Source organism: Betta splendens, chromosome 5, assembly GCF_900634795.4.
Source record: "Betta splendens chromosome 5, fBetSpl5.4, whole genome shotgun sequence".
Lineage (NCBI taxonomy): Eukaryota > Metazoa > Chordata > Actinopteri > Anabantiformes > Osphronemidae > Betta > Betta splendens.
In genome coordinates, this window is record NC_040885.2 from 6,867,561 (window position 1) to 6,881,248 (window position 13,688).

Consider the following 13,688-nt stretch of genomic DNA (forward strand, 5'->3'; position numbering starts at 1 on the left):
GCTCATGCCGATGGCAGGGCAGCCAGAGCAGCTGGCCTCACACACCGAGGGCAAGTTTGGGGTCAGCGGCACTTAAGCTGGGACTTGAACCATTGGTGGGCGCCTGTAGCACCTCCTGACCACAGCCACCTCCGCTAGCAGGATTTCCTCTTTATATGAATAGGAATGAACCTAAAACTCTGCATTTTCTTCTTGACACAACAGAACAAACTTGTGAGCTTTTATCATAACAACAAAATCCATCTACTGTATAAGTTGAAGCAGAACTTCTTTGTGTTGCAAGTTGAGAAAACCTTCCGTAACTTTAGCTTGACGCCGAAGGTCATGTTTCCCCTTGGACACAGCTGTTGCTATTATCACCATGGGTTCATTTAATACCTATAACGTTTCACACAGTTGTCATGTAAATATACTTGTTAAAGCCATTTCCCCATATTTCTAAGAGGTCAAGACTGAAGAAATTGACTCAGTTCTGCTGAGATATGAAAAAGGTCATTCTTAAATCTTTAATAACCCTTTTGAAAAACTTCACTGGGATCTGCAGAGAGAGCGCTTTGTCAATCAATGCAATCTGTATTTCCAGCCAAAAGAACAAGCTCCCAGAGGGTTGCAGATCATGGACTCAGCAAAGGTTGTTTATTTATGAAACCAACAAAAGCCAAGCAATCACTCAGATTCCAGTCATCTTTTCAAGTCCTACTACGTGATAGTAATTCAGATATGTGGTACATGGTTCTTTAATGCATCATGGTTTCTTTTCCATGGCCAACATCTGACTGGATTAGAAAAAATGGGCTCCTGCACCAATTTAGTGAAAGTGACTGTACTGGTGGCCTTATTGGCATTCATATATCTTTCACAACAATCTTCTGCTTCCACCATTTTCAGCCTGTTTCTCCCAGATGAGTATTTGCGTAGAGTGAAACAGAGGGGAAACATAATTTAGCCTCAGTGTGGCAGCCTGCGATGAGCTACAGCCTGAGCTCATAGTGCCTGAAATTCAGGAGATCAGCCTCAGCTTAGGACAGCTCTTATCATTGTTTCTTTCCCTTTTAGATTTGAATGAACAAACGTGTGTTTTATTATTTAATACTCACTGACGCTGCTTCTTTAATTGCGGACCCTGCAACGCTATAAGCACAATGCTCCCACGCTCTGGGCAACATTTACAGACGGCGATGTCTTTGTCCCACTGTGCGAAAAAGCCTTTTCACGGTTGTTGTTAGTTATAAGTCAATGACCATAAAGAGACTGAAGCAGCTAAATGGAATGTGAGCGCAGGCTGTTTGCTGCACATTGTAAAGACCCCTTTTTTGCTGCTTGGTTTGGTGAGCAGAAAGTGACACAAAACATCCACATAGAAACAAAGCAACTGCAGAAATTAAGCAACAAAATGAAGCACAAATTGAAGCAAATCTATTAATGAATTAAATGATTTGCATTTTATGTATCAACACCAAAACCTCTTGGTACTTATTTACCTGACTCCACTCCCCACAGCAGTGAGGCCTCGCCGGGGTCAGCGGCGGCCTGTCATGAAGTTAAAGGAATGTGACAGCGCAGCCCTGTGTTTTGTGAACGGGGGTCACGGCTGGTTTCAGGTGCCAGTCACTAACCAGTGAGTCACCGCTGTGATCTGGACCTAAATTGTCCCGGTGCGCAGCAGCCGCGGCCGCAGCCAGCGGAGCCAGCGCATCGGCTTGCTAAGAATAGCCCTCCGTCTCTGACACTGGTCCCCGTCTTTCTCGCCTCGGTCGGTCAGCATCCCCCGTGCTCGTCCCTCGACCCACGCAGGCCCCCTGAGGCGTCGCTGCGTCTCTGCTGCACTTCCGTTATCTGTCTTATTACGTATTCGGCTCCACTTGCCCTTCCACCGACTCACATCTACTGCTGCCAATCTCATACATCAGTCAGACTGAAGGATCCATCTATCATCGCATAGCATCTCCTGTCGCTGTCCTCCTACAGTATCTACACAGAGCACACAAACCCACCATGGTTTTCACTACAGTATCAGTATATTATCGCTCCATTACAGTGTTTTCATTTTACTATGATCGCACTAAATTGTTTATGCTCTTGTCCAACAGGTAGTTGTTGCTATAGTTACAGTATAGTTACACTATTTTACTGTACCGTAGCTGCAACCTCTTCCTCTAAGACACCACTTTGTGTTTGCGTCGCCCTCTCCTGCTATTTAAACTCTCACATCACCCTTTGCCTCCAAAGCATGACACGCTGAAGCAGCTGACTGAAAGGACAAAATTAGGTTTTCTGCAGGGGTTGCGGATAAAACCGACGTGGACATTTGGTGGAAGGTCAACCCGACATCACTACAATGTCCGCAAGCAAGGTTTCCAATGTCCTCCAACTTCTGCTCTGACTTTTGTCTAACTTTTTCAATTTCTAGTGGTGTCAAGACAATGAGTGGATCCTAAAGCCTTTAAGTGATTTACTCATCGAGGTTCTCCCTTTGTTCCATTCAGCTCTAATAGAATTCTGCATTTCCTGTGTGGCTCTGTGCCATTAGTTCACTGTTTGATACAGCAGAGTAATATGTTACTACACACACTTTAGAATCTCATCTCCTGGTCTTAGAGGTTACCAAGGTTACGCCTCAAACACCCTTTGCTGACGTCATCCACCCTTCGTAAACTGAGACTGTAACTGAATCCTGCTTCCTGAAGTCCTGATCCATGTGCAGTATTGAGGTCAGACTCATAGTTCCACCACTATGAGACCTGCACATGCACACTGCGTTTTTTCTCCGAAACAACAGAAACTGAAAATTATATAGTGACAGTATATGTAATACATTTATAAAATTTGAAATGGCATTTAACTGATCGGTTCATTATACTCCCACACACTCACCAGTATCATTTTCATTTACTCGGCTCTGTGAGAAACCTGTCCACGATGAACAGCACCTCTCGCCCGCTGACAGCTGGGATAGGCGACCCGTACGAGGACAAGCAGTTCAGATAATGGATGGGTGACTCTATAATGTGTATAATCTGTCATGCAAGTTCAAATCATATTTCTGTGAATTCATTAGTGGCTGACTGTCCTGAGCTCCACAGCTCCGATGCCTTTCCTTTGTGATTTGTATTCATTTTGGGTCAGCCTCCGTTTAGGGAGGGTAGCAGTTTGAAAACGCAATCTACTACAATTATGTTCTCAAGATTGGAATTAAAATGGGATTTAGGCATGCTTCATATTGAAGTACAGTAAATAATGAATGCACTGAGCTAAGTATTCATTCAAAAAGAGCATCAACGTGTGGAAATTCTGTTTTCTTTATCTTGTTACTATAACTGAGAAAGTAATAATCACAATTTAAACCAAATTAATTGACATCAATTAAATACAGTACATTTGTTATGGACACGAGATCAAAAGGGACCAAAGCTGTGTCCTTAGCATAGCTTGGAGGTACTGTAGGTGGGTCTGGACTGTGAGTGACCTGGAATACCTGCAACCTACTGTACAGCCAGTGCTGCTTGGATAAACATTGTTCGCTCGGTACGTTCTACACAAGCCTGACTCTAAGTTACAGTAAAGCTAATCTTCCTCCCTTTGTACTAAATGCTGTTTAAGCTCACGCATCATTGGTTTGTAGTATAGTAGCTTCAACGTGCCAGGGCTCCGATCAGTTCAAAGATTTTTCTTGCTTTCTCGCGTGACACGGCTTCTGGAGGGACAGGGACCGAGCCTGAGCTAACTGAGGCCCAAAACATCCCAGCTGATGCATGAGTGGAGGAGCGCCTCTCTCGCTTTGAACCATGTGAGGGAGCAGCTGCGAAAAAAAAGCAAGTGATTCTGAGAGTAGAGACTCGTGTGTTGAATAAAGAAAATCCCCCATCAGTCATTTTTGTTTCAAAGTACTGACTACAGCTAATGCAATGTAAAATCCAAAAGCAAGTGTTATATTGCAATGTCTATAGATGTACAGCATGAATCACACTTACAGTACTTCAAAGATGGATGTAAAGATTCAGAGATTAAACCAGTGACTAATAGGGGAAACAAACACAGTTCAAACCCAGTTTGTGCCGTTGGGATGAAAAATTAAGTCATTTAGGTCATTTTTCGAGAAATTAAAAATTCTTACAAAACATCAGGAGAAGAAGTACAAGACACTTGTAATAAACAAAAGCAGACTAGGCTCATTAGTTCTCTAATTGTCACTGCACGTTGTTGGTAGTAATTTATACAAAGTTGCATCTTTTATTCTTCTCTACTGAACGAATACATGATTTATAGTAACTCACTAAAAACTAAAACTGTTATTGTTCACACAAAGAAGCACCTCCCGTGCAATACATCATGTGAACAGTGGTATTGGCAAAGTAAATCTGCCATAAAACATGCCCCACTCAGAAAATGAGTTTTATCAGAATCACAAAAGAACGTTTATTTAGATTACTCTAAGAATATGACATTTCCTGTGATATATTCCCAGTGTGTGTGTTTGTTACCATAGCAGATTGTGACTTTCACTTGTTTTCTCTTGCCCTACACTTGTAAAAGTTCAGTGGAGTTTCAAGCGAACAAGGTCCTTGGGTGACAGCACAGCTCTGAATATAATTAGAACAGAAAGTAAAGAAAACTAAAGGGAGAAAACACAAATGAGCTGATTATGCAAACAAATTTTCCCACTTACAGTATATAAATTCAATAATAATAATAATATGTGTCACTGCCTTGACTTCAGAGCAAAGTCAAATCTACAAACAAGGAGCGCTAACAGTCGCTAACATTGCGGAGCTTTCACACAGGTTAAGAGTGTGGAGCAGTACTTAGAGAACATAGAGACTCTGTCTGCAGATGTGTCCAGATGTTCAACTGGAGGTTAGCATATGAGGCACATGGAAGTCACCGCGTGTTTGCTGTACAAGCCGGCGCGCATTCTTCACTCATGTAGCAGCATGGGACACTATTGCTGTGTTGTCCACATGGTGTTCAGGTTGGTGAGCTTCATCGGGGGCCGTGCTGGCTCACATCATGGGTTTCTATCCTAATCTGAGAGCTGACCTTGTTGTTGGAAGCATCTCTACGCTACGCTTCCGTACTTCGTACCAGTCTGTCCTGGAGCTGTTGCACGCTTGCCTGCAGGCTTCGCCCGCTTTAACGCCTGAGGTGATGAGTTCCTTTCTCCCCCATTACGCTGTCAGGGTGTTTAAGCTTGTCTGATCATGTTCTGTCCCCGACAAAGCCACACTTCCTGTTCGACTCATCCTTCTGGAGACACTGGGTGTAAAATAATGAACATTTTCACAGGCCACGGGTGCTGTTCTACTCAGGCTCAGTCCCAGGTCTTTGTAAAGAGTATGTCAATCAGGAAGTCTGGCTCCTGAGACTCGGAGTAGATTGCCTGTGCTTCATAATCTCTGGAGGCTGTCTGTCTGCATGGACATTTGGATCGGCCCTGCAGAAATACGGGACCTTGCTATCTGCTCTACACTCAATTATTTTGGAGACTGAACTAATTTCATCGAGGCAGCAGTCCCCCTGCACTCACAGGCAACCTAAAGCAGGCAGCTGAGGCCTGGAATTGGACGTGACATAAACACACATACAGTATATAAGCAAATGATCCCACAGACTATAAAGGGTTTAAAGGACGGCGTGAGAACAGGTTTTTAACAATCCGAAGGGGGAATTGTGGGACGCTCTGCAGTAGTTCATAACTGTGGATGTTTCACTGTGTAAACTGTAAAATATTGCACTACACTCACTTTCAGCAGCAACAAAGCAGAAGAAAGAGGAAAAACTACAGACTGTTCACGCTGTGAAGAAAGAGAGCGAGAGAGAGAGAGAGACACTGAGGGAAAGAAACAGGAGGTGAAAAAGGAGGCTACGATGTGAAGCCAGAATAGCAGCAGGTCTTAGAAGTCGACGAACAGACACCAGGCTCACTATTTTAGGCAGCTTCTTCTGTCTGAAAAGGTTTAACATATTACTCCATTAATAAAAGAAATACATACACGGCTGCTTTTTGAAACATTAAAAGATATTGACAAAGGTTTTAGTTGTGTAATGAAGCGAACACGGGAAGCTGCATCACATTCTGGCAACACGAGGATCTGTTTCATCACACACAAAAGGGGTTTTCTATCCACATTCGAGCACTGCTCTTCTTCTTACGCTATATTTAGCATTTCTATCATGTCTCACACTTCACCCCTTAAATCTTGTTTACAAGAACCAAGCAGCAACAGCAGCTCAACGGCAGCTTCGATTTGCCAAGACGGCTCCGCTCAGCCACAGTACTGCTGGGCACTAAGAGACGCTTTAGCGGAGATCACGGCCCAACGGGAAATTATGGGTTTACCGGCACATGCGTAAAAAAGATGATGAAGAGAAGTCAAGACGTGAGCAAGAGACTTTTAGAAGATAACCAGACTTTAGGTACAAAGACACTGGAGATGCTTTTCGTGTGCCCTGGGAGGAATCCCACCGTGAAGCACACGCATTACTAACATCAGCTTATAGTTATGAACTGAACATCAGATGGATTGCCATGGTAACAAGGGAAATATAAAGTGTGTTTTACATTCCTATCTGGGTATTACAAGAGAGCACAAAAATTGACTGGTGGTGCTCACTCAGTTGTTGTAAACAAAGCGGAGAGTTAAGACCCAGCTTTAATAACATTCTGCACCAGAGGAGTGTGAATAAAGTTTTCTCACAAAACTTCATCAGTCCATCACAGAGTGTCTCAACCATACATACGCATACACGTGCTGTATGAGTCCGGAACTCACTTGAATGAATGGGAAAAGGAGGCCCACGGCAAAGTTGGAGAGCCAGTTGACGATGCCGGCGATCATGAAGGCGGCGGGTCGGTAGGACTGCTCAAAAAGCTCTCCAGTCAGGATGAAGGGGATGCCGCCTGACAGGGAGCAGAAGGGGACAGAGCATTATGTACAGCAACCTCCCACAGCAACCTACAGAACATACGGTTGGAGATGTGTTCCTCAAGACAATAACCATTTAAGCATTTTCCATTGTTCTTTCCTCCGGCCCTCGTGTTTGTTATTTCATATTTCATAATCTATAATTCCGTAGGTGTGTCTCCTGCCTTCGCCACTTGGCTGAGTCCAGCGGGTAATTGAGTGCACATGTTGGCACAGCATGTTCCGCGTCAGGCCAAATGTATTTCTGTAGCCATCACAGTTCCGGGCTCAGAGGACTGCGGCGAGCCTCGGGACTTTACACTAATTAGACGACGTATGCTACTCGCCCGGCATATGTCTGTGGCGGCGCCTCAGAGGAGGCCGCGTGCGTTGAAACGGCTGCGATGCGAACACCCCCGTGTTTTCCATGGCCTCCTATTACACCAGTGACACACAGGCTGGTGTGTGGCCGTCTGTCCGAACCATTCATCTTACAGACATTTATAAATGAGGTGGTGCTTCGCATATTTGGCCTAATGAAGATTAATTTCACACACACGCACGAGTACACAGAAAACACATACAATGTATGTAAGGTCCAGTGTGTGTACAGGATGTGAGACTGAATCTAATCAAGCAGACGATGCAACTTCTTTAACCCTTTACATTTTGATGTGCCACGTTTGCTCTGTTTTTCACACTAGCACACACCTGAAAGGTCCAGACTTGCAGACTGCTAAAACATCTTAATAGAGATCTTCAGCCCCGCTAAGGAAATTGGTGTTTTTCTGCCATCACAGTCTCAGTTCCACTGAGGCTTCATGTGCCCAGAAATATTCTGGGGCTTTGTCGTGTTGGAAACCTGCAGAAACTATTTGGCACTCAAGCTCATATGTGGGACTAGTTGCTATGGATATTCCATCTCTTCATCAGCTGTGCCAAGTAGATAAAAGTACAGTAAATAAGTACAGCAACACATTTCATCAGCATGAATCCACTATAAATTTACACTGTTCACTCACAGCAAAACGTACGTGGCAGCTCAGAAAATATTAGAATTATTATTTTCTTACTTTAGAAGATGAGAGTCGCTCAGGCTGTGGCATAAAAAGGTCAGCCTTGAACAATACGTCAGCAGGAAACAGGAAAGTGGTATTGAGTTTGGAAAAAGGCCAAATTCCAAACCCAGATACAATAAATCAAGGCTGCCTGTGGTCGGGCACAGAGTCACAAAGGAATGAATGTCCCACCTGAGAAGAGCCCTATAAACTACTATAGTCCTATAAATGAGAGTAGAAGTGCAGGTTTAGGCAGCAGTGAGCTGTGCCATCTGAGTATATGGCAGGCTATAGAAAACCATTTGCACCATGCACCTGTTATTATATATAGTATTATATTAATCTGTCCAAATGGCTTTAACAGGCCACAAATTCATGCCCTAATTACCGCAACTGCAGCCGATTAAGACGTGTGGTAGGTGAGGATGCAGAGGACTGCAGCCATTAGAATAAAGGACAACCCTGCATCAGCTGGTGCCGTGTGGCCGGGGGAGACGCCAGCAGTCAGTCCGTTTTCAGTGGGGAGTCCTGAAACAAATGTTTTAGAGCTCCGTGAAGAATAACACCCTCCCGGCGGAGGCAGCGCTCCTGGCAGAAGATCAATGTTACACTTGTGAAGAAAGCAGCCTTTCCTGCTTCATAGTAAACACATCTCAGGGTGTTTGTAAACGGCTGGAAGAGGAAGGAAAATCACCTCGGCGTCTGCGGAAGCCTGATTTCAGTGCGGGGGAACTGAGGATCACAGGACATTATGGAGCTCCCCCAGCATTCTAGGGCTAAGGTAAACATGACAATGTGTACAATAGAGTATGTTCAGTAAGTGATATAGTGAATTATTTAAGATTCGTAAGGAGCAGTATGGAAGAACATGAACACAGAGTGGTGCAATATAGAGATAAACAACATTAAGGGTGTAAAATAAATGAGATGGTTTGAGGCACCAAAGTAACACGACTCAAATAAATAATGAAGCCACTACTCTCCACTACTAATTCTTATTCCATCAGCTTTTAGTTCTTCCTGCATCACATCATTAAGTTTCACCTTGCCCTGACTTCCCTTTACTCTCATCACACGTCTCCCAGAGTCTTTTAGCCTCGTGTCTGCTGAGCAGCAGCAGATGCCACTCAGGAAACGTCCACGTCTTAACCCTGGTCTCTCACTTTACCTGTTAACTCTGACAACAGCGCGTCCGGCTGTCCAGTGTGTGTGTGTTGCTCCATCCCCGAGTGAAAGGTAATTCATCTTGTTCAGTGGTCCTCTGACTTGTGCCCACCATGCCCTGTCTTTCAGCTCTTTCTAACCATCTCTCCATCCTTCTGCGAGTCACAGCAACGTCTCTTCCTAGGAGAATAGAGGGAGCACACTATGCAGTAATGAGGAGACCATAGCGCCTGCCCGTCTATGCCCTGAGCACAAAAACGGCAAAAATCTAGAGCGTCTGAGCAAAGATTCACTTGTTTAAAAGCTGAAACTGTGATGTGCAGTGCATCTGTGCAGCATATGATAGATTATGTTCTAAATGCATGTGCATGCAAAATAGCAGAAAAAACACTTTTTAAACAGCTTTTATGTAAGTGTCGTAATTCAGATTTATCACCTACTTTTCCATTTTACAACTGGCAGTAATCGAAAACGTTTATTACAAGAGAAAGGTTTTACAACAAAAGAGCTACGACTTCCTTACCTGCTTCTGTCAGAACCAATAATAAGAGCATATTTAAAAGTTTCAGGAACAGGAAAATGTCCACGTATGTGTGTCTGGGATCAAAAGTTTCTCTCGTGTTATTTTATTAGTGTTAATAGTTTGCAGTGTTTTGTACTATTTCACTTGTTGTCCTGCATGTACAGTATAATGTATGTAAGATGTGTATGTGAGAGCTAATCAGTCTTCTGGACCAGTTTCTGGCTCAAATGACTCCCTGACATGTGTAATAAGCAAAACCGTAAACATGTAATGTTATTTGTACTGTACAAGTGACCTTATCACACTTAGGTGACCAGATACTGAATCCTTTACTTAAATGTCAACCTGATGGTGGAAAATATGTAAATCACAACCATTTAACCGACAGAACGGGTAAAGGTTTTAATATTACTGCACAGGTTATTTAGAAAAATAAGAGGGCTGAAAAAACACAAAGTCAGGAAAGCATTTGCATCCCATAATAGGCACAATGTAGACCAATTATCTCTTATTGTCACAAATTAGGACAATAAAGGGCTGAGTGTAATTTGTTAGGGAACAATTATTGTGCTCTTATCCTTGAACAATGTGTATCTATAGTGACTGCCTCAATTGCTTTTCCATATTCAACCAGGCAGCTTCTCACCACAGTGTACAAAAGAATATCATTTGCATTTTATCACAAAATAAAATTCAAAACGCCAGGTGGACTTATTTGTTTGCTATTGAAGTATATGTTAATCGTGGTCCCAAAAAGAAAAGTAATTTAAAGGACAGTTTGAAAAAGTTTGACTCCATTCTTTTTGATATTGAATGATGTGCACATATTGTGTGGGCAAAGTAGAATCAATAAAATAGCCCAAAGGCTCTGATTTGAAAAAAACTCATTTTATAGAAAGTCAGAATGATGATGCACATGCTGAACATGCTCCCTTGGCTTGCGGGAAAAAAGTTGGCGAGAATTCTATCATGAGAACTGCAAATCATGATCCATAAATAAATTGACATTTGTTAATTAAGGCTTGGGTTGTGGAATTTTATAATAGTAATTATAGTAATATAATGATAGTGTCTGAGCAGCACCGAGATGAGAGGACTGGGAGGAAAATGGACTCTGCAGCAAAGTCAGAAGAGCTGCGCAGGTACAGTATCAACTGCAACGTCTTGTTTGGTGACTGTACGACTAAGAACAGACTGGAAGAAGGAGCTGTTGTGTTTATGCTGTACTAACTGTACTAATGCTGAATACAGTAACCTTGAAATGAACTAGGAAGCTAATCATAGGTAGTTAGGGCTCATTAGAGCTAATGAGGGGTCTCACACTCATTAGCATCGGTTATGTTCCCACATCAGCAGGTCCTGGTTTGGAGCGTATACTTTGTAAATACAGAATCAGTTCCTACAGTAACTGTGACACTTGTATTCTTATTCACGCTGTTGCTCAGTACAGAAGTTCTCTACAAATTTCAAAACTTACTACAATTGTGTTTTCTCTGCCTCCTCTTTGATCTAAATGTCTGTGACTGAGCCTTATTCATTATCAGATCAGACACTGACACATGCATGCAAACACTGAATGGGCAGTTACTGTACCTCCATTAGGTTTCATTGAAAAGACTTTTTCCCTGAGTGTCATAGTAACGTTTGTGTGTCGGCACTGACGCTTTCAGCATTCAGTGCATTCAGGAGTTCACTGCAGTGGGCGGAAGGTCCTGCAGGTGAGACACTGTAGGTGCTGCAGCACAGAAAGCGAAGCTGCAAATCTAACGGCTGATGCTGCCTCACAGAGGACGAGGACGCTGCAGATCAAAACATCAGCGCTTATTAAAAAAGAAGATGGGTTCCGACGTCCGCTTGAAGTGGGAACTTTTATTGTTGCAGAATTTCATCTGGCATTGATCCTTGTTTGAGCCTTGTTTGCATGCTGGGAAACTGAAGGGCTCCGTTTTAGATCAAAAACAGGAGCCAGGATCACTGAAGGGAAGACAGGGAGAGAGAGAGACAAGGGGGGAAGATGAGTTTGTTCCACACTCAAAGGATGAGAGAGACTCAACGAGACCCAGCTCCGTGCTATGCTGACTTGCTCCACGGCTTCCTCATGTTACACAACAAATAGTCATAAACAGACTCACAACATGGATGTAAGTAGTTCTTTTTGTCTTACGTGACATGTGAGTCACTGGAATAATTTTATATTCCTCATTACCAATTTTAGGCACGTCCATGTGTGATGAATGTGTCGTGTATATCTGCCCTCCTGTGTAAGTAAAAATTATTATATGGGAGCTGATCTCTGCGTCTCTGCATTCTGCCCTTGGCTTTTTATCACCTGCTGCAAAACAATAAATTAGCTTTTGTCAGAGTGGGAACAGTTTTTTTGTATAACTTCATTTTGAATTCATTTTATTTTATTTGTTTAGTTAGGTTTTTCCCCAAGCCTTCTTTAAACCTGCCTCTAAAATGCTGCACCCCTCATTGTGTTCTGCCTTTCATCACCGTGGAAAGCAGCCTCTCCTCTGTTTCTCCAGAACTGTTCAGTAACAAACATTCAGTCGCCACATATCAATAAATGACATCTGAGGTTTGCTTGGTGAAATATCATCAGACGCACATGCAGCTTGTCACAAAAATACGTAATAAGAATCGAAGCCAAAGCTGCATCATTACTGATGGACCTAATTTCTCATTGTGTCAGTGGCAACAACATCAGATCCTTGAGCTGAATGAAAACAGGCACAATCCAAGTGAATTAGTGCAAAAAACCAATGTAATGTGTTTCATTTACAATTGCCAGATGCTAAACGACTTGTGGCAGCCACTTCAGAGCGTGAGAACCCTGAGGAACAAGCAACTGGCCTCAAAGTGTTTGTTTCTGCTGTCAGAAATGGAAATTACTGTACCAGCTCAGAGAAAATGAAAGGAAGCAGACATTTCAAACTATGGGGAAATATGCTTGCTTCACAACTTGTTTTTAACAGTTTAATATTAATTAAACCTTCTGTCAGTTTGATCCTGTGTTAACCAATAGCACTGTGTGAGCTGAAGCCTCTAAAGCTGTGTTCCTCTCAAGCAAATGATGAGTCTCAGGAACCTATTCAGTAAAGATGGAGCCTCCAACAGCGGCAGTCATCATTTAACATTAACATTTTATAGTGTATCAGCGCCATGACTCCTGTGAAAATAATTTGACAGTCTGCCTACCTGTGCAATGCTTAATACACATTCCTAACCTTGAGCAGCAGCAGCTGACTGTGCTCATTAAAGGTCATGTGTGAAACCAGCACGCTAAAACCAGCACACGCAGCAGTTTGGTCTCTGCAGGTCAGATGATTAAAAAAAACTAAAACACCCACCTGAAGCTCACTGTTTCTGGGACAAAGTCCCTCAGAAAGATGCGACGGTGTAACACCACTGCTCAACATCAGGCTGTGAGATATGAACACTCAGCTCAGAGACCGGTGCCTTAAATCAGAGGATTATGGCTCCACCAACGGGACAACAGCACAAATCATACCAGACAGATCAGAGCCACGTGAAGTGGCTGCTATGATTCCTGGTGTTAAGCCACAGAAGAGCTGAAAATCCCGTCCATGAGAGAAAAGCACAAATATCCTCAAGCAGTTGAACTGAAGTATTACTTTTTATATACAGTATAAAGGTAGTGGATACTTCGGTCAGTCTTACTTTATTTCAGGGAAAAGCATCTTTAGCATTAGCTTTGCTCTGTGTATTAATAAGATGTATCTGTTTGTTGTTGAGCAAATACAATAACAAACTGCAGCCTCTAATTCATAACATCTGTCAAAGTGAACCGATTTATCATGAGTTATGGATTTCATTAAGCACTTCACCAGACTACTGATTTACAAACTGTGTCCCTACAACTTGCATCGTGTAGTTTTATTATAAAGCACTTGTTGGGATGCTTCAGCATCACAATAACTCTACTATGTCACGATCTCCACGTTCTGTATCATCCATCACTACTTGCAGAACAACTCCGGTGCGATTTTATTTCTACCATACCTGTAATTTAACTAA

The 13,688-nt window shown here is 42.8% G+C and overlaps 1 protein-coding gene across 11 annotated transcripts in view; it reads right to left on the reverse strand.

The window, feature by feature from the left end:
* Window positions 1–13,688, reverse strand: part of slc2a9l2 (solute carrier family 2 member 9, like 2) — a 50,281-nt gene that overhangs the window by 1,919 nt on the left and 34,674 nt on the right. For 8 of the 11 annotated variants that reach the window (XM_029151234.3, XM_029151238.3, XM_055509028.1 and 5 more), the window contains one exon: window positions 6,771–6,898. In XM_029151234.3, the coding sequence (XP_029007067.1) occupies window positions 6,771–6,898 (128 nt within the window). Of the gene's footprint in view, window positions 1–6,764; window positions 6,899–9,128; window positions 9,305–9,330; window positions 11,622–13,688 lie in introns of those variants that run through there. The other 3 variants (XM_029151241.3, XR_003785978.3, XM_055509031.1) reach the window with 3 other exon arrangements.